Source organism: Opisthorchis viverrini, assembly GCF_000715545.1.
Source record: "Opisthorchis viverrini unplaced genomic scaffold opera_v5_205, whole genome shotgun sequence".
NCBI classification, from domain to species: domain Eukaryota; kingdom Metazoa; phylum Platyhelminthes; class Trematoda; order Opisthorchiida; family Opisthorchiidae; genus Opisthorchis; species Opisthorchis viverrini.
The window spans coordinates 75,860-98,057 of record NW_008751865.1 but is presented as its reverse complement, the minus strand read 5'-3'; the positions used below and the strand labels follow the sequence as shown (position 1 = coordinate 98,057).

The 22,198-nt window shown below is 45.9% G+C and overlaps 1 protein-coding gene across 1 annotated transcript in view; it reads left to right on the top strand.

Moving 5' to 3' along the window:
- Positions 1-1,227: 1,227 nt before the first annotated feature.
- Positions 1,228-22,198, top strand: part of T265_08234 (hypothetical protein) — a gene marked incomplete at both ends in the record, with an annotated part of 28,224 nt that continues 7,253 nt past the window's right edge. The window contains 6 exons of the mRNA XM_009173981.1: positions 1,228-1,873; positions 5,274-5,402; positions 11,285-11,631; positions 11,731-11,934; positions 21,043-21,417; positions 21,460-21,585. Coding sequence (XP_009172245.1) covers positions 1,279-1,873; positions 5,274-5,402; positions 11,285-11,631; positions 11,731-11,934; positions 21,043-21,417; positions 21,460-21,585 — 1,776 coding nt within the window. The remainder of the gene's footprint in view (positions 1,874-5,273; positions 5,403-11,284; positions 11,632-11,730; positions 11,935-21,042; positions 21,418-21,459; positions 21,586-22,198) is intronic.

Here is a 22,198-nt window from a genome sequence, read left to right as displayed (position 1 = left end):
CGTCCGCGCTGTAAATTATCACAATGAATAGTTTTCTGTGCACTCTATCGCTCAGTGGCAGAACGCACCCTGCCAACCATCTTTGTGAATCTGTTTGAATCGTTTCAACTCAACATATCCCGGCATTTCAAGAAGACAACCCGACGGAAGTCTGTGAATAACCCGGTCGCTAACGCTGGATGCCATGACAGGAGTGAAATCCTCAGTTTCTAGGTTCAGAGCTTAGACCCTGAGTTTATACGGGTGTATGTTTAGTGTTTCGTCGCCACATTTTGGGATTCACATCTAATCAGTCGTAAGTCGTATGCACAATACTCGAAGGGCTGAAGAAATTAATATATCCCCATAAATGCTATAGAACTGACGTTGCCGTAAGACACACGAAACGACTCGAGATCGCGCACCAAAAATTGATCATAGGCTGGCGCTCAAATTCTATTCATGTGGGCAACTACTTCCGGTATGACTTCATTCATAAGTTTCCTGACATCTTGATAGTAAGGTAATCTATCAGCTGTAGCACGCTTTCAGTGCCTAACTATCATGATACCCGAAGGAAGCACGCGGGCTAGGATACGGCCAGGTTGCCCAAGCCTAGACACGGAAATTCGAAGGGTAGAGGCCGGGTTCGAACCACGGACATTCCAGTCAGTAAATCCGCGCTCTAACTAATTGCGCCATCTCGCCCCATGCCATCTTGAGAAAAACGGCCATTGGGAACCCAATAAAATCCCGTTTATGATATTTTTAACCTAGCGTGCTACTCAAAGGCCCCTCGAGTTTCATTTGAGACATCTGGTGGAGATATTTTCTTGATGGAATATACTACTCACAAGGTTGCTGAGATCCCAAGACCAGCTCCTCAGAAAGGAAGAGTCCCAGAGTTCGGTCAACTAAAACGCAATATGACAATTCTCATTTGAAGACTGTCACAAACGAGAGGTTTATCTGGGATTCCACTGGGTCTCCCGCCAATAACATTCAGTTTGGTGTCCAGATGGAGCATAGGATCAACAGAGCATCTAAGGTTATATGTTCCTAATGAGCCTCAAGAAGAATGAAACTGGTCGTGGGCTATCAAATAGTCAGAGGTCTCTCAGGTGGACTGTGCTGCCAGGGGGGAAGGTGTTTCCTGCCATTCAAAATTCAATTTTTCATTGGTACTACATGCATCAGGTGCCTTGACCTCACTGACCTGTCCCCTTTCCACTTCTCCCCTTGTTCAGTACTTTCTTCTACCGTTGTGCTGGCTGTCATCAAATTGTCACCAAGTCTGATATGGTGTTTCGCGTACGATCAAGAGCTTTCCATTTGGATTGCTTTCGCTGTGCCATATGTGAGCGTCTAATCCAGCCTGGTGAAGAGATCGCATTCGAGGCGGACCGAGTCTGTTGTCTATCTCATATACAAATAATACACGATGTCTCAGGCACGAAGTCACAAACCACCACCAAAGAGCCGGCCATGATCACCTTTGATCACGCGGTAAAATTTGAAATGGAAGACGCTTTAAGATCGAAGGAGTTACGTCCAGGAAAGAGGCCGTTGGAGATTGGTACAACTTCCGACTGCGCGACGTTGAATGCCTTTATTCCGTCATCGCCACCTGCTGTTCGACGGAATCAAGGATTGCTACCCTCATTACTGCTCAATCGATCGGATCATCTCAAATCAGCCGAGGCGATCGAACTGGATGAAGCCATCGTATACGAGGATTTGTGTACGGCAAGTGAAGAGAGGAAAAAGAAACCACCAACTGATCGTCTTCTCAAGTTCAATGAAACAGAGTTTCCCGATGCCTTCTGTCCTTCAAGTCCATCTTGCCGACCAAACAGTTGTGGAAGTTCGCTGGGTGTGGCGATTCGTGATACAGGTTAGTTTATGGTCTGTCCAGACTGAGTACTGTGTTAATTTTCTTCTGACCTGAAAAAGAGGCTAAAAAAGCTCTAGAATAGTAGAAAATTCTTTAGAAAAAAAAAACATATTGCCTTCGAGCAGTCACTACCCACCCAAACTTCAGGTAGCTAGACATGTACCGAGTAATCCGTGAAATGCGATAACCTAGTGCATTAGGCCTAAACGTTTGGGCAACACCTCTGGACCACCGGGCAAACGCCTGTTTCTATTCATCACCAAATGTCGAATGCCATCCAGGTGTATTACCATACCGTCCGGTACAGTCGCCAGGGTACTGACGAATACTCGGTGGTGTCAAGTATTGCCCACCCCGTGGTCGAAGGACAGTTAGCGAACCACCTGTCAACAACCGGACTGAGGTCTGGGTTACCTACGCGCGCCTGTGTAAGCTCACTCACGCACACACACACACGAGAGTGGCAGGGTGATGACTGACCACACGGGGTCGTCAAGCTTCCCGCATGCGTGTGGTCAGTGTGACATATTTGGACATTTGGTGTGCGCGTGCACCATCGCCGGTTGGCAACCATCCAGTTTGGTCTATTGTGACAGTAAGATGAGTTGCCCTAGCTGACACACTGCCCCCACCAAGCGAACGTTGTGGGTCACACAGATCGGCATTTTTTTCAGAACTGTGTAATTTATCCATTCTGAAACTACAGGCAATGCTTAAGGATAGAAAGGAGGGCTAGTTGACAGAAACCTAGGGATCGCAGGAACAAAAAAAACATCAGTAGAACACGTAACATACTACTTATAAGATTACTGAAACACCTCAGGAACCCGCGACTGGCTTTGTGTTACCAAGTAGGCACAATCTCCAAGTTCACTTTCGGTCAACTTGGTATTTCGATTGAGTCCAAATTGAATGAAATTCGTCAGATACGAATTTGCTTTTGAAGGGAGACCCAATTGAATCCAGCTGAATGTGCTGCACCAGGCCGCCTCGTACGCCGCTCGTGCGTTACTCATTCAAGACATCACAATATATTGTCATCTAGATGCAAGAGTCTACTCATTAGGTTGCTGAAAAGTTTCGACAGCCCACGACCAGTTTCGGGAACTCGGGGACTGCGCCTATCCGATGAACCTCAAGAAAGGCGAACTGTTATTAATGTCTATCTTTGTAATGCACTAGTCATAAAGTTGCTGAAAATCCGTCGACAGCCCACGACCGGTTTCGCCCTTCTATTTCGGACTCATCAGGTAGGCGCAGTCCCCGGGTTTCCGTCAACCTCATGTTCTACTTGAAACCAAATTGCACGAAATTAGCGAAATACACTCATTTGCAAACAAATTTGCTCTTTAGAGAGACCCACCTGGAACCCAGCAGAATCTCTCGGTTTTGATGTTTTTCAGCGACCTTATGAGTAGTGCATTGCCGCGATGAAGTTAATTTTAATTAAACAAATACCGCTACCGCGTAAATGGAACCACCAATACAAAATGGATTCTAAAAAATGGACGCCTTATAAACAAGGTCATTCATGAATAAGTTCTTAGCTTCTTGTTAAAATTGTTCTAAGAATAGGTGGCGTTACGCCGAACCAAGCAGTAGATGCTGAACAATATCACTTGCTTCCGAAAACAGCCTTTAAATGGACACAGCCTTCCTTGGGAATGAACTTTCTAACCCAACCATGATCAGCTAAAAAGTGAATTTAGTACAATACATTCATTTGCAAACAAATTTGGTTTTTGCGACGGACTCATTTGGAACCCAGCTGAATCTCTCGTTCGTGATGTGTTCAGGCAACTAAATGCGCTGCACCAGGCCGCCTCAGGTTGCAGTTGCTACGATATTCCAGATATGGTGATGTATGTACATTCGTAATGCACTATCCATAAGGGCGAAACTGGTCGTTGGCTGTCGAAGTATTTTCAGCAACCTTATGAGTAGTGCATTATGAGTGAACTTAGTACAGTTTATGACTTCAGATGTGCTCTGAATGATGGGGAAACATCATCTCGGAGCAGTGGATTACAGAATCGACGGTCTCAAATCGTAGACTGTATGAAGTTACGCAATCAGACATACATTCATTTAGAGATTAGTATATCTGTCGAATTCCGTGCCATTTTGGTTCAAGTAGAGGTTGACGGAAAATAGGTGACTGTGTCTAACCCCGAGAAGAGCGTAATCGCTGATGGTCTCTCGAAGAGTTCCAAGCAAACTTATGAGTAGCACTGTATGTCTATACCGTGATTCCCGCTGATTAGTAAACGAACAGGCAATTGATTTCAGGTTGCTGATGGGCTGGACGCTCGGGCTAATGACAACCGACTTCCACGCGGCTCCACACGACATGGTTTCTCTTAGAGATGGTAATTACTAATGAGTGGTATGTACCAGCCATTTACGCAGTGATGTGAATTCACCCTGGGCATTCTTTCAGGTCACTCCTGGAGGCCGATGCCTAAACTATAATGTGACCGAACTTTTTGAGGCTGATAGCAAATTTGAGATGGTACTTGCCAGAATAAGCCTCGGTTCGGTGATGTTTCCTCGTTACGCTTGGCGAGCATGAAAGGCGATCATGAAGACATGGTCAGTCTGCTCCGTCCTCACCGGCTTGCGTTTATGCGGTTTTCAGAGAGTATTTGATATCCCCACATGTGATTAGTTAGTTGGTATCTGCCTCATTTATTGGCCCGTTCTCGATTTGCGTCTCGTTGCGGTTTGTATTACCCGTATTCCATTCCATTAAATAGCCCTCCCCCGAAATACCGCTATTTTGACACGTTCAAGCCACAAAAATCAGTGTTGCGTCTGTTACAGTCGAGTTCCAGGGGGAAATTTAACCCATAGTTTGATGAATTCCTTGGCTAAGACAATGATTTGACGAATGATGGAAAGTCGTTTCGTTCTCAAAACCTCATAATTCTCAGAACACATGGGGTTTGTTAAGACTGAAAGCTTGGAATTCACAGCTGACAGTTGTCGCCTCTGGACAGACGAACGTAATCATACTTAGCACGATTCTAAAAATCAAATCCTTACAATTAATGGGAAAAGTGTACAGCAAGTTCCAGGTAGGTGCGTGGCCCTACCTAACTGGAAAATCCTGACCGGCGGGCGGTTCAAACGGTTGACCAAATCAGGACAGTTACTGGGTCGAGCCGTGGGGCAAGCCAATCGCACGTTCGCATTTTCAGAAGTGGCTTCAGTCTGTACTGGTTTGAATAGTGCTAACACGCCCATCTGGAACTCAAATGTCCGAAGTTCAAACCCGGCATAGTCAGCGGTATACACTACTTATAAGCTTCAATAAGAGTGAAATTCGAACCCAGTGAATCATGCATTTGGTGTAGACTTTCCAGAACGATTGCACTAAGACAGCAAGGAGACCTTTCAGGCGAGAGTGGTGCGAACGTGAATTCCTCAAACCATCCACAACTTAGCGAAACACTGTCCGGCCGGTTGTGTCCATCCTTGGAGCTACCTGGCTCGGGACCTTTGGTCGGTCGATCGACGCAAATAGACAGTTAGCCGGTCGTCTTTCGATGTGCCAGCCAAGTCGACCACATGATTTCTTGTGTGTGAACGCGTTTCGATCACGGTCATTCAGGTGCGTCCAGAGTTCGATGGTGGAGTAAGCGCAGCGCCTACTTCCTCCTATGTCCGGCTTCAAGTTCCAACAGGATCAAGGATATACACGGCTACTGAAATCAAAACTAGAGTTCAGCGCCCAACCAGGATGACCCGGTCAGGCGGTGCAAACGAGCGGTGTCATTACAAATCCTACAAAACACACAACCACCTTAAGCCAAAGAGAGAGGCATTTGGCCTCGAAAAGGAAATGCAATTTGCGTTTCTTCTCACCGGATAGACGCACCGAGGTGTTTACTTTCAAAGTTCAGCCCGAACAAAAAGCAACCACCAACCTTGTCATTCGAGCTCATGGGTGGATAATTATCAGGTCTCGCTAAGAATTTGTGTGATGTAGAAAACAGAAGTAACATTCTTTATAAAACCAGCATACATACCCATTAATTTTTAACTCAGGCTTTGTCTTTTCACTGAAACCCATCAGTGCTGAAAAGCAGGAAAGTACTGTACCGCCGTTTCGACCTTGACGGGAATCATTAACAATTCGGAGCTCACGAAATTCAAAGAGTTACGAACTCCCGACCATCTGGTCATTGATTGGACACTTAACCGAGTGGCTGATCAGCAGCGTGAATAGCTCTCATTTAAACAGGAAACAGTCATTCATCTTTACTGAGAAATACCACGTCTCCTCATACCGTGATCCGTCTGTAATTAGTTCAGAGGAAGAATCGTTTCAAATTAGTGAAGGTTCCATCTGAAAAGTTGTCATTTGAGCAGCCAGTTAACGCAAGACCACGTGGTGTGATTGCTGTGACTGTAGGATAAACGGTGCTGTTCAAGTGAGAACCAATCACACTGCTGATCGACGACTTGTGACCGAACGATTAGGTGTTCAGCCATTGGCTGGAATCGAAATGCTGAAACAGTTTTGCAATGTTTCTAGGATTTTCACCCTCACTGACGACGAAATCTCTGTTGACAGTCAACAAACCGTGAATTCCGAGCATAAGTGGGGCCAACGATTACTGGATGTTGGGACTTTGAGCCTGAATAGCAAGCGGATGAATTCCACGGTAGATCGAAATGGTTGCAGGACCGACCATTTCACCATATTCTTCGTACGATGATAAACTATGCTTGTTTGTCTGTGCACCCGCACGCAGGTGTCTACGAATCGATAGAAAACGACCTTGCAATTTGTGTTCAAACGTTCATTGTCACGTGGCGAGCCGAAGAGAGCTCGCCGATGTATCGCTCTGATAGAAAACCCATTCACCAGAATGGTTATAAAAACGCGGTTTGAATAGAAGCGGCTGTTCGGTAGACGGTATATTCGATGGACGCGAAATACTGACCCAACAGTCTGTCCAGCATCCTGTCTCTAGGCCACAATTACGACGGTTAGTCCCAACAACAAAAACAAATTCTGACCAAAACGCCGCCGCAACGGTAGCCTGTGTATGATGATCAGGTTAATCTCTGTGTCGCCTTGGCTGCGCCGCACGCATTTCGATGGGAGTACACATGAAAGCGCTTGAGAGCGTGCAAAGTAAGTTAGCAGACACGGAGAACAGCTGACACATTGCGTCGAACGCGGGGTGGTCTCCGTACTGGTTGGCACATCCAATCACACTGGGCATTACCTTCTTGCCACGTTTGTGTATGAGAGGCAAGGTGATGTGGAAAAGATGGACAAAACACTAACAGCGACAAGAGGCATAGGATAGGGAGAGAGAGAGCGAGCGAGGGAGCGAGAACTGCAGCGGGGCAAGAGGTTGGATAACGGTTCAAGTTCTTCGACCAGGTGGAGTGCCTAAGTGAACGCTCCCATGACGTGTGTGTGTGTGTGTGGTCCTTATGGTGGCCAGTCTTTCCTCCATCTTCCTAACTGTTGGTAGCCCGACGGAATTGGTATAGGCACACATGTAATGGGTTGTCAACGCTATAATCAAACGATGATCTATAGCTGACCAATATGCCGCGGGAGAACTGCGTAACGGACAGACGAACAGAGACGCTTGTGTTCACCTATCTAGCCCACCTCCCACGCATGGTAAGGCCACTTAGCCGACCACCAGACAGGGTGGGGGGGGGCGGCGTAACAATTGAAGCCTGCCGAAAATTGAATTCTACACGTTGTTTTGCTGACTTTAGTAGCTAGGCGCGGTAGCAATACAATGCCTGATGGACTTAAATGTAGTATCCGGGGCATTTGAAGGAGCTCAGCGACACTTTGGGACCACCCACTCACATGGGTACGCACACGCGGGTGCATTACTGAAGCACGATCAAGTTTGATTTATGGACGTAATAGTTTAATTGAGAAATGGGTTAACTGTCTCCCTAAGGGTGTTCGAAACAAGCTCGGATATCGCTTCTGTTTTTTTCAGCTGTGTTAATGACTGTGTGGTTTTTTCCGCTTCGTATTCGGTGGAGAGTTTTAAGTAAATAGTTTGAAGAGACCTCACAGAATGAATCAGCAGTTGATCACGTGAGGAAGACGAGCGAATGGTGTCACGTGGTAGGCAGTTCAGTTCAAATGAGTTTGACACTGCCAACGTAAGAGTGACAATTTTTTCAAGTGACAGTATGATCGATTACCAACTCTTTGGCACCGTTTTTTGCTTGCCAGTATATGAAAGATATGAATAAATACCTCATAGAATTTGTGGCAGTCTGAATATACGCACACTCACGTGACTCTTGTTTGAACTGTGGTCCTCGTGTCATGGCGCAATCATTCTGGTGGGTCCATACCAAAGCGAGGGAAACACTGGACTCGGGTGTCTACCTGATTAGAGCTTATCAGCAGTGCAAAAGTGTGCGGCAGGTTTGAAGCATTTGTGGTGATATCTGAATGGGAAGTCCTAACTGGCGGGTAAATCGATCGACACAACCAAGGTTGGTTACTGGGTCTCCGTTTGCTCACATCACTCAAGCGCGAACATGTTCACGTGTTCAGACGCAAAAATTCAGATGAATACAGTGGGCGTTGGTGGAGCAATGGTTATGCGCTCGCCACAGAGGTATCGTGACCGTGGAACGAATTGGTAAAGTTTGGCCAATAATCGGGCGACTTATCATCATCATCATCATCATCATCATCATCATCATCATCATCATCATCATCATCATCATCATCATCATCATCATCATCATCATCGTCCAAATCATCATCATCGGCATGGAAGGCAGGTCTTTTTTCGACAAACGATAATTTGTCATGGTCAAACCATCGTAGCTTCTGGTGCTGGGCACATCTCCGAACCGAATACCCGCTTGCTACTTGTCTCGCTGTGGATTTACGATTTGTGGCTTTGGGAAAGCGGTTACCAAAGATTTGAAGACTTCTCAGTTCACTTGCTCGAAGAAAGCACGTCTCAGGCTTTTAAAACAAAACAACTCACACTGTAAACACGTTTCCTGAGATGGCAGTTTGCTGCCACAAGTGTTTCAAATTCGCGAAGGTGGTCTGAACCCTATAATAGGTCACTGCATCGATCTCGTGTACCACAATACACTCTGAAGTATTACGCAAAGCACTCTTCAATCCCCTTGGATCGTAAGGGGCCTGCTCAGTATGGACACGTTCAGCGGTCGGAACTCACACTTTGTGCTTGCAAAGCCAAAGGATGGGATGACTTTAGATAGTTCAGTCAAAAAAAACCCCAGGCAGATGGTGTGGTCTGCTTAGGCCAACAGTCATTTGAACATCACGGTTTTGAAGACTTTCCAGTGTCTGCCTCGTTGATAAAAAATGGAATCGAAATGGAAAAGAGGGCCATCGCTGTCGGATACTACTTTTAAAAGGGCCTCACATTACCAGAAGTCCAAAACTAACAACCTAACATCCTCAGGGAGCATATAAAACTGAACAGATTGGTCAACAACGACTCATATTCACCATGAAGTGCACTTGTACCTTTCTAAGGGCATGTGAGTATTTCCCCTTCGGACCGGAATGTCCAGGTAAACCGCCCCACATACTGTTCGAACTAATTACAGCCAAAACTCTTTTTGACAATAGAAATGGTCACATTGGCAATTTATGTTTTGTGCCTAACGGTTTACCTAATGGAAGCTGGTGATTTAACCGTTCCGGCAAAAAGCCACGTTAACTGTACGCACTTAGTTGGTGACTACAAATCACTCAACCGAGGAAGCTAACTTGGAGCGTTCATTTGGTTAATCGATGGTCAGTGACCTTGACAGATGTGGTAGCCAATGGCGGTTTCGCATCAGAGCTACGACCTTCATCTCTTGATATACCGGGCAAACAGAAGCATTTGACCTAAATGAACTGTTTGGGCCTACAACATTACCTTGTTCTTCTTGTCTTTGGTGAGCGAACCTGGAACAACTTCACCTTGGCGCTCATTTTTATCTGAAAAAACTTGATGGTTAGCCGGATGGAAGGACTTGGTTAGGATACGGATCCATGACTGTCGGTGATATTCACACACACGCACACACACAGATGGTGTAGCCTTGCTTCCGCACCGACAGGGAAGATTGACAAACGCTCACACAGGTCGAACAACAGTGCCGGCGGTAGATGACAGCCATCGGTAGATAGTTTCAGACTGTTGATGGATTCTGTAGGCAAGCTCTACTGAATGTCAAAGCGGATGACAGTAGACAAGGCGTATGGGGACTGTGCCAATGAGGATAACAGACTGGAGGCGCTTGATCCGAGGTTCTGTTATCACAAATCGGGGTGAAATATCCGAGAACAATTAGGGCACTACTGCTGTGGTTGTTTTCTGATGTCGAACAACTACATCCAGCTGTCTTTCAGATTCAACAACACGACAACCGGGTGGAAGGGGTAGAAATGACCTTGGCGGAATCGTAAATAATCAACTATTCCTGCGTCCGACTTGCCATACCGATCAAACGTCCACCTAGGTTTCCGCTCCACCTGTCTTTGTAAGGGTGCGTGCGCAGCATAACCCCCCCCCCCGGCACACACACAAAAAAGCCGGATCAATGGGGAATTAATTAGGGGTGACCCGAAAAAATGACAGTCGTACAAGCCCCCGTTTGACTGGTACATGGCACTAAACATTGGCTCTAATTTATGTACGTTCACTGGCCTATAATCGGTATCCGAACAAATAAACTTTCCTAAAGATCTACGAACCGAGAGAGATTAGTAGTTGAATTTATAAGTACCAGGTCAGGCTTGTTTCTTATCAGAAAAAGTGATAAAGTACAAGGTGTTGGGTTTAGAATTCACAAGTAGGTGAAATTGTCGTAGAGGGTGAGGGTCACTTTGTAAGATGTGTTTTTGTAAATAAGTGATACAGGTTGGTAACTTGGACGGACCGCTTCGGAACCACTATGAACACATATCAGTGGACATTTTATTGACTTCAGGTCCCCGACTTTGTCTTTGGTGAGTTACCTATGCTGAATGGGGGATGCGGCCAACTCAAAGATTTTTAGAACCAGTTATCATGAAGTCCCAAGATGAAGCTCAGTGGTTACGAATGTCTACAAAAGGCAGGACCTACAAGAGCCCAGCGGTCAAGCCGCGGAACCAATGAGTTCATGGTGAATGGTTTGACTCCCGCCATGCTTCAGTGTTCGCTAGATAGTCTGGAAGTGCTCCCTCCCAGCTTCGCGGCGGCTGTACATAAAAAAAGGCATAGTTGAACGGTTACTACTGGCATTTTAATAAGTAGTAAGATTACCTCAAAGAGAGTGTCAGATGCTCTAGTTGAATACCAGCATTTTACTCGCTTGTTCACAAACGCTGTAACTTCATTTTTTTTTCAAAAAAACGCTATCTTTAAATATTTATCCTTATAGATAGTCCCCTGACTGCAAGTAGTGAACTTAGCCATGACGATGAAGGCAGTCTTTTGGGATTGACCAATATGAATCATGGCCAAGGAGACTCTGGCCTGAATACCCTCAATGGTCCCGGGACCTTGGTCGCTGGCGGTGGGACACCCTTATCCCATGGCTACGGAAGCACTCCGGTTGGTATATGTGGTGGAAGTCGGACGGGAAGTGGGAGTTCGAGCAGCGGAACCAGCGTCACCGGAGGGTGCGGTGACGAAGTTGTCCACAGTGTGTCGGTCACTCGAGTGGGTGGTTTGCGAAACGGCAAATCTGGTGGATCGAAACGGTCAAAGGATCAAAAAACCACACGTGTGAGCCAGAATGCTGCCCGATTTTTGTTATTTATGTCTTCTATGGAAACAACTTTTAGAGTAGAATAGAAATTCTGTTCCTCTTCTGATCATCTTCAGGTTCGAACTGTACTCAATGAAAAGCAGCTCCACACATTGCGAACATGCTACGCCGCGAATCCTCGCCCAGATGCTCTGATGAAAGAACAATTGGTCGAAATGACTAGCCTGAGTCCTCGAGTCATTCGTGTTTGGTTTCAGAACAAGCGATGCAAAGACAAGAAGAGGCAAATACTACTCAAACAGATGGAACAACATCAACAGGTGAGTTTGTTAACAAGCGTATTTTTGTTTTGTTTCGTCTGCAAAGTTTTCGCGTGTCCTCTGCCAGTCTTCTGGTCTCCAGCTCGTTGGCTTGTCCGTACCACAGAGGACCACAGTCGGACCACGTTCGGGTGACGTCCATAAGATCTTGCAGTATGACCGACAGGCTTTTGGGGTTCAGACGAACTGGAACTACAAATCAGTTCACAATCTATTCGGAATGTCTTTACAAAAGTCAAGTGATGCTGTTGACTGGTTGTAGACAAGTTGCCGGCTGAGCGATGAATCCGACTGGTTGGACCACAGTCCAACGTCCACAGTGACGTTCGATTATCTACGAATTTTGTAAAAGTACAATATATGTCTTTATATGGAGAGAAACGCCACTCGTAAGCGTGCTGAACACTCTTCGATAGCCTGCGACCGGTCTCATCGATTCAGGATTTCATCAGATGAATCTAACTTACGAGTTTTCATCAGTTCGTGTTTCGAAAACCGAATGGCATGCAAGTGGTGAAATGTGCTCACTTGCAAATCATGCTGGTATGACCAAGAGACTCAAATGAATCTGCTGTTTTTGCGAAATTCTTCAAGTTCCGTTTAGAACGACAATCTAAGATTGACAGGATAGAAACGTGAGGCGGCTTTTGTGCAGCAAATTCAGTTGAGGAATCTCTCCCCTCGATCACAACTGAGTGCTCATCTGCCAATACTACTTACCAGAAGATAGACACACTACAATTCATTGGGAAATTTCCCTTGGATTAAGAAAGCTGCAACGTTTCTTTATGTTTCCTCAGACTGGGGAATTTGTCACTCAGCGATCGATACCAAATGCACCGATCCACATGCATCTTTGTAGAGAACTCCCGATAATCGGCAATGCATAATTTGATTAAGTTGCAATCTGACTGTCATCTGCCCCCGAGCGAAAGTGGGTGAACAAAGAACTCATTAGGCAAAGTAGAGACGATTAGTTTTGTGACGAATTCCATGCCAGATTTGGGCGTGAAAGCATTCTGCGTGGAATTTGGAAGGTTGTGAGGACGTTTTGGGACAATTCCGATCGATGTCTGAAGCGGTGGTCTTCTGATGAATGTGGCCCTTCCGCAAAAAAACTATGGTTTTGGGTAATAACTGAACATCTTCGGTTTTCGTGTGAGACTCACTCCCCCAAGGCTGCCGACGGCATGCGAATGGTTTTGCCTTCATCGGGACTCATCAGGTAGACGCGATCCCTGAGTTTCCGTGAACCATATGTTCTGCTTGAACGCAGATTGCACAAAATTTGACCTATAAGCTCATCTGTATATCAATTTGGTTTTGAGGGGAGACTCACCGTCTCTCGTTTACGAGTCTTTCATGCAACTGAATGTGCTGCACACAGGCCGCCTCATGTTTCAGTTCGTACGGTATTCGAGATATCATAATACATTGTATATACGTAGCACACTACTCATGAGGTTGCTGAAAACTCCTCGACAGTTCACCATCGGTTTCTCCTCTCTAGAGGCTCACCAAGTAGACGCAAACCTCGGATTCTTTTCAGCTTATTGTTCATTTGGCGAACTAGTTTGGCATTAACGAGAAATCCAACGGAATTCCAAGTGATAAATAGCTTAAAAGAGAGATTCAAATGGGATTCATTTGAGTCTGCTCAAGTTCTCACTCCGCTGACCTCTGAGGCATTGGTTTGGTTAAGGCTTGAAAGTGCTGTTGTCGTTCCACATTACCGTGCCCACAAGTAGCGAATTCCAGACACTGACAACTATAGGAGAGGCCTGCTTCTGACAAGTGGAGCGGTGACCGGTAACAAACTTACTGACTGCTTGGATCCCGTAACTCTTCGTGATCCGGCTACCTCTGGCGAGGCTGCACAACTGAAATATGGGGCGGCCTGTGTGCAACACAGTCAGTTGAAGAACATCATAAATGAGAGATTCAGCTGAGTCTTCCGTGAAGACCAAATTGATTGGCAGATGAGTTTAGTTCTCGAAAACAGTCCAATTTGGGTTCAAGTGGAACATAAGATTGACGGAAACTCGGGGACTGCGCCTACCTGATGAGCCCGAAGTGGAAGGGCGAAACCGGTCGTGGGCTGTCGAGGAGTTTTCTGCAACCATGTGAGTAGTTTCCTTGGTGAGAACATAGTTTCATTCGCAAACAAATTTGGTTTTGCGAGAGACTCGCCTGTAACCCAGTTGAATCTGTCGTTTCTAAGCAAGTTAATGTTCTGCGCCAGGCCGCCTCATGTTTCAGTTGGTACAGTATTCGGGATATCGCGACACAGTGTATAGACATATTACACTACTCATGAGGTTGCTGAAAACTCTTCGACAGCCCACGAATGGTTTCACCCTCCTTGGGGCTCATCAGGTAGGCGCAGTACCCCGAGTTCTCGTCAACTTTCTGTTCTGATTGAAAACAAATTGCACGAAATTAGCGAAGTACACTCATTTGCGAACTAATTTGGTTTTGCAAGAGACTCACCTGGAACCAGACTAAATTTCTCGTCGGACTTTCTGGAGACTATTCACAAACCTCTTCCTGACGCCTACCTGATAAGCCCCAAGAAGGGCGAAACCGTTCAAGAATTTTCAGCAACCGTCTGAGTAGTTTATTTTGTTTAGAACATTGTTTCCCTCTTCCTTTGATCAGACAAACCCAAATCACGTGATCACACATTGAATGGCTTCTCGGCTTTTCAGCGTAGACCAGCATTACTTACAAGATAAAATCTGAGTTAGAAAATGCTTAATCTCTAATCCGTTTCGACAACAACGAGTATTTTTTGTACTTTTATTGAGCCTTAGGTTATACTGAGTGGCTTAGCTTCTCTGTGGACATTCTTATACTAGAGGAATCGTTCCTCATCGGGCATTCGCTTTTCGTAGGCTCGGCCGTTGGTCGATCTCAAAACGGGCACTTCAGATGGGAGTGCGATGTACGATTACTGCGTGGAAAACAGCAGTCGGACATTCTTCCAGCAGAGAATTTCCCCACGGCAACGCTTTTTTGTAGCCCGGATACAGTGAGCGCGTAAATACCCACTGTCCCAAAACTAGGGTGAGGAACACAGAAAAGGAACAGGTTTTTTTATTACCAAGTTCGTCTTTTTACAGTGCCAGTTCTCACATTTTTTGTGTATCCTTCTATTCCAATGAACGAAAGGAAGATTGTTAAAAAACAGCGTGGGTTTTTTCTCCACGTCTGAGCATCCTCGCAGTGGCAAGTGCTCCCACTCTCCCTCATTGTCCTTACCGAACTTCGGTATATACCTTTTCTGTGAAAGTTGGGAAGAACACTGCTACTCGAAGTTGGAACGTGGGTACCGTGACACCTGTGATGTAACCTGCTGCTGAGAATTCCACGGAAAGCTGAAGACTCTACAAAAAAAGACGGCCTGGTTCTCCAACATGTGCGTGTTCCTGGTGTGATTCATCCCAACGTGTCTAACTGTGCCACGCACCTGGTTTTAGGAAACCATGAGAACGAGGGTGAATGAATGGATGAATGAATGAACTAAAGTTATCCTAGACGGATGAAATTTCCGCGATTTTAGATGTGAAAAAATAAATTGCCTAAAATGATCTCCCTAGGCAAAAAACATGATGAATTCTAATGGCCAAGAACAGAACACGGAAAGTCGCAACCTTGGCAGTTCGAACAGATCCGATCAGCTGATGAAACACTTTATGTTCACTAAAATGCGTACTACTGATACTTCTTGTTAGTACTATAAGGCGCATTGTCAAATGTTTGTCGTTGCGGAATTCTGCTCAACGAGGTGTGCTGTGGTAATGCACCATTTGATGTCCCCAGTTCATCCGGTTGCTTATTTGAGCATAAGTAGTAGGCACAGGTTGATCAGGTTAGTAAACCGCCTCATACAACGACGTCCCCTATTCCCTGAATTCCGGTTCACATGCTGATCGAGGATAATGTGAACAGTGTTCATGGGGGGGGGATGACAATAAGGAGAACTGTTCAACTTGCCTGAATAAGGGCCTTTAAATGACAGTATGGTCGACTTTCATTTGCAACGGAGGACGAAAAGATCATCACTAGACGTGATTTATGTGACGATATTGCTATGAATTATAATGCTGCCTGATAGTGATGGCTTTTATCTCGCTGTGGGTTCCTCTGTATCTGATTATGTTAACGGTGCAGGTGAGTTCAGGGTGATAGCATCCAGATTCTGTCTGTCCCCATGGGCATATCACAAAGTGGGGGAACTAACGACACTGAGGGATAACGGCCTTTAATACAACGGGAAGAGGTTTGGCAGATCACTTGTGAAGGTCGACTGCCCGAGCATGGCAGCCCAGTCATTAAATCATCTTTCCGGTAATCGGGGTATTGCTAGTTCGAGTCCATCCCTAGGCGCCGTGTTTTGCGTAGTTAGACATGTCACTTCAAGATTTTCAACATTGTTACGGTGATAGAAAATTTATGATAGTTGACCCGGGATAGTCGCTCAGCTGTAAGACCCTTTCGATGCCTAGCTACCATGCCACGCTTAGGAAGCGAGAGGTCTGAGATACTGTCAGGTTGTCCAAGCCTAGACAGGGGCACTTGAGAGGCCTGGGCTGGGTTCGAACCATGGACCTTCCGATCAATAATTCTGCGGCTTAAGCACTGAGCTAACTCTAACTGGCAGCTATTCGACATCCAACGTTAACCGCTTGGTTAAATGACAATAGCTCATTGTCTTGTCTATGTGAGACCCACTTGGACCACCGACCGGCCGCTTTTTACCGAAACGTATAATCTTCAACTGCCTCACCGGTTCGACTCACTCTGAAGATCCGTACTACCAAGAAAAATGGCCCCAAGGTGCTTCTGAGCCTTTCAACATAAAATGGAATCACTTTCAGGATAAAATGCTAAGTAATAGATCGAATTTCAAACTATGAGCAAATTGCCTATCCCGCAAAACCACAAAACTGAAACCAAAAAGTTTCCAAGTGGGTTTCAAGCGCGTGTGTCACGCTACCTGACTGGGAAGTCCTGACTGGCGGGTCAATCGATCGTCACAAACAGGACAGTTACTGGGTCGTCGTTCGATGAGTCGGACACACCAATCACATCGCTCAAGTGTGAACACGTTCGCCCGTTCAGACGTGCGTTGGTAGAGCAGTGGTTTCACGCTCGCATCGCATGTCAGATGTCCGGGGTTCAAATCCCGGACACGGCCATTGGATATACACTGCTGATTCGCTCTAATAAGAGCGGAACTCGAGTCCACTGCTCCCCTTCGGTGTGGACTCCCCGGAATAATTACGCCAGAACAGGAGAACGGCCGTTCAGACGAGAGTGGTGTGATTATGAACTAAATACCTATCCCGCAAAACCCCGTAACTGCAGTCTGTAGGTTAACTTCCACAAGAAAATAGATGAACCCGACGAATGAAACAGAGAATGTGTCCTTGAAAGAAATCGAGTTCTTTAGACGCCGTCCTTTATTTTCGATATCTTTTTGGCCCACTAACAGGAGATGAACCGAACGGAAAGCTAAGTTTGTCCTTCCAAATCGATGACTTCACCCTCTTAGTTTGGGATACTACCTTGCAAGGAAAAGTCACCTCACTTTAGAACAGCCTAAACCTTGGTCAGACAAGCAACAGTTCCAGAAACATGGGAATAACGTCAGTCCGTCAGGTCGCACGTGTTTTATCTGCAATCATCTTTTCATGTGGACGTGTGTGTGTGTGTGGGATCAGAGCTAATCTCCCAACTTTGTTCGGATTAAAGCGGGTAGAGGCGGCACGAGAACAATAGCTCTTTATTTTACCTGTGTATCGGTTTATGCAACTCAAAGTCGCAAGGTGAGGCATTAAAGGGTTGTGGCAATAAGTCGCTTGGATGGTTAGGATTCATTCCTCCCAAGCCAGGGGGTTGTTGACAAACGTTGAGGGTATGCCCAGAGTTCGGAATGGGAACCTCTTTTTCCCTCACAAGGTTAAGATAAACGAAGATGCCAAAAACTCTCAGCTGTGTAGTTATTCCTAGTCACGGGATTTGTGTGGAATTCGCGTTCACGCCAAGCTTGTTTGAACAGTCGTCCACCTGTGCTGGTGCAATTATTCTGGTGAGTCTTCATCAGCCTTCACTTGAGTTTCGTTCATCGGCGGGCGAACCAATCAGATCGCTCAAGCGTTCACCTGCGCGCGGTCGAGGATATGCACCGCGGACAAGTTAACTCTAGTGAGAGCGGGACTCTAGACCAGTGCTTCCCCCCTCTGGTGTGAACTCACAGGACGGAAGAGGGCTTGCTCAAACTTCCATTTAATGAAGGAGATCAGTCTAAACAGGATGTCTATACGACTGTGAGCAGTTGAAGACTCAAGTGGATGCGGTTGGATCACCCTTTTATGAATGTGCTGCGCCAGGCCGCCTCATGTTTCAGCTGGTACGATAGTGGCACTCTCAGCAACCTTGTGAGTAGTGTGTTAAGCCTAGACTGATGTATCACAAATATCGTACCTAATCACGTGCTCCACAGATAGGTCATTTTTTGAAAGCGAACGATAAAATCTGTCGGAGAGAGAAGGATAGCAAGAATGAAAGAACAACCATCCCACCTGCCCTGAGTCGGCTGTGAGATGTGTCAGCTATGTCTAACGTGCTCTGATGGGATGCTGGTAACACCCTGGCCTCCCCCGTCAACAATCTGCTGTTGGGTATGGTCAAATACATGCACTCTCTCATCCTTTCTCCCTATTTCTAAGTGACCTGACTTAGCTACTGCGTTTATAAATGTGGTCTTGTACACTGTCTTGAGGAACGCACATTCACGTGGAGAAAACAGGTGTCGTTGGTTTGTTCGCTGAGCTGGGCAATTTGTGTGCAAACGTTTCGTCATCGATCGAGGTGACATCATCAGTGCGTCGTTAGGGTGCGTGGTAGTGCCTAGTGATGGGTTGGTGGTTGCGCATTGAGTAGTGTTGGGTTTGGGCTAATATACGTGCTCCTGGCCGGCGCTGACTTCGATCACGGTTAGTTGTTCGGTCGGCCTGCTTCCTTGGTTGCACTGAGTTCTGGTTCGTCGATGCCCACGTAACCTCTGAGCTTGGCATCCCCTGTCCTCGTGCTCTGGTCGATGCAGGATTGACCTCTGTTCTTGACCCTTCCGAGTTCCGGCTTGTGACTTTCAATAGTCTGACTCCAGGGCGTTCTTTGGTTCTGTGTTTGTGAATGCGATATTTGGTTCTCCTTGAGTATTCCGGTTAAGATGTTGGTCTCTTGTACGTAGTGGTACTCAGCTCACCACCACGCCCCCCAGTAACGCACCTCGATTGGCGATGAAACGTTTGCAATCAAATTGCCCAGCTCAGCGAACAAACCAGAGACCATGTGCGCTACCTGAGCTACGAACATTTTCCTCTATAGAGAAAACAGTATCGCTCAGAGGGTATTCAGTTTGCTGTTTTCTATTCACTAGGCACCAGTGATCTTCCGGTCATGTGAGAGTTTACAGCCACTACTACCGGTGAGGTTTGTTATGACTACCCTCTCCCGGTTTCATTTAATTTGGCATCAGTGCATTCATGAAAGGGACCACAATAAACCCAAATTGCACCTGGAGAAAGGTCGGTCGGCTTGTACTTTGAAGATAACAGTGAGTGGTTAGCCAAAAAGAATCTCTGAACAAACGGCCTCAAACAGAGTTCAGAAAGGGTTCCTTTGTTTTCTAACCTATTCGTTGAATCTTCAAGACACAAAGCCTTCTTTGAGAATTAGTTCCTCGCATATCCCCTTGGAAACTTAGAAGGTGGAACTAATTGTGTTGACTTCACTTTATCCTATCGGAAATCAATGGAGGCAAGTTTGCCAGCTCTTGCGAGTTAAAGTTCCCGAACAGCGGAACAAACTCATTTGCATATCCATTTGGTTTTCACGGGGAACTCGCCTGGGACCCAACTGAATCTCTCAGTCAGGATTGTCTCAAGCAAATGAATGTTCTGCACCAGGCCACCCGATGTTTCAGTTGGTACGATATTCAAAATATCGCTACACACTATATGGACGTAATGAAGCTGGAGAAGGGCAAAACCATTCGTAAGCTTTCAAACGGTTTTCAGCAACCTTATGAGTAGTGTATTACGTCCAACCGAGTTTCGCAGAAGCTGAAGGCCAATGTATACAAGGTGAGAGTAGTCCACCTGTTTGGTTGTGATACATTGTGAACGCTCGCTGAAGATCGAAAGCGCTTTCAATTACCTGATGGTTTTGTAGTATAAGGTGATTTACTTGACAGACGAGTATCCGCAACGAGATGGTGCGTGAACAGAAACAGAATCGTCAGAGGGGCAAATGAAGCGTGCCCAACTACGGTCCAAGGAAAAACTTTGCTTTTTGAATTCCCAAAGCCTATTGGTGAAAGTTTCACGATTGAAAGTCTTTGATAAGACAACTTGAAAGCCCTTCTGAATACTGTACACGTGATTGTATCCTTGCACCTGGTTATATACCCCATTGTGCCTGATAGATAGCCAGTAACAACGAGCAGGTTACTGGTGTAACGGTGATGCTACTGATGGGGAGGCACACGAGTAGTATATTTCGTTCTTGTAAGTTCACTTTGCGTCTCTTGATGCGGAATTTATGGAGTCGCTTTGTAGCATTTGCTTGGATTTGAGCAATGAGTATCCAGGAAAGTTCCAGAAGATGGGTTCAGGAAAAGATGGATGCCCAGTTTTTGCAAATAAGATGCAAATGAGCGTTTCGCTTCCCTGTCCAATAGTCTGTAGTTGGTCAGTTGGCATTTTCCAATAAATAACTCCGCAGCAAAGGCCTTCTTCCTTTCACAGGTAGTAAATCTTTCGAGGCTTCTGTAGACTCAAGGCTAGTGCACCTGGAGAGAGACGTGTTATACTACTCACATAGTTGCTGAAATCCTTCCGGCTGCCCACTACCTGGTTTACCCTTCCTATTCTCAAGGGGTAGACGCAGTCATCGCGGTTAAGACCTTATGTTCTCCCTGAACGCAAAGTCAAATTGGTATGCATATGAGAGTATCAGTTTAGGTACCCCATTCTCCATCCCCAAGAATCTCTTCACTGTTTGCTGAAACGTCCTTTTTTACTTCATATTTAACCACAGAATGGAGGGCGTCCGGGACACTTGCACGGTATTTCCATGATCGCAAGCAGCCCCGTTAGAAACGACCCCAACATGTTGTGTTCTAGCTCGGCGATCGATGTTCAACAAGTCCTTGGACCCTACTGGAAAAGCCCGCCAAATAGTGAGCACCCACCTAGAACTGGGATCCATTGTTCCGTTTTCAAACCCAGCAGTCCGTATGCTCACCCCATACAATCCAAACTGAATCGAAGTGCGTCACCTTGTCTGTCTGCCATGATGAATGCTCATGGGCTGAATGGTCCCGGCAATGAAACACCCGTCTGCTACCCAACAAATCTTTCTGCTCTGGGCAATCTAATGACCTCGTTCGCATCGGCGGCCAGTGGCTCCAATGTAAGTCCTGTGAGCAATACGTCATTCACATCCACTGTTCAGTCACCAACCCAAGCCGATCGATCGAGGTTTGGACTAATGGCTCCGCAAGGAAGTACACCTGTCCTCCCGCCTGGGTTCCCGGAAGATCAACATTCCCAACCTCCGATCGCCGCTTTTCAGCAACTGGTAAGTAAGTACTGACTGTGGAGTACTGAAATATCTGTCAGTAGTTCTGGAGGCCAGTGAATAGTTCTCACTGGAGTTTGGTCACGACGGTTATCGATTAATAGGATTTCTTGGTTGAGGGTTTGTGAGTGACCAGATGTATGTTTTATCGATCGCGAGGCTGAACATATCAGATATGAACAAGTGAACAAGATATACAAGTGAAAAGGTCTAAAAGTACGACAAATCTAACTTTCGGATTAGCGTTGAGGGTGACACTTTGTACGTCATACGCCATTGATCGGCTTTCCTCGGCAAAAACAAGAATCACGTGACCTATCCTATACCGAATAGTTTTGATATCAGTACAACCCGGATATGCATCACTGAAGTTATACAGAACGATTTTATAAGTACAGAGTCCATTAGAAATCACTATATCTAATTATGGAGTTCTCCAACTTAATGGACTGTCAAAAAACAGATATCAGTACCGGATATGCATCACTGAAGTTATACAGAACGATTTTACAAGTATAGAGTCCATTAGAAATCACTATATCTAATTATGGATGGAGCCAACTTAATGGACTGTCAAAAAACTATTTTGGTTGGTTATATATATATATATATA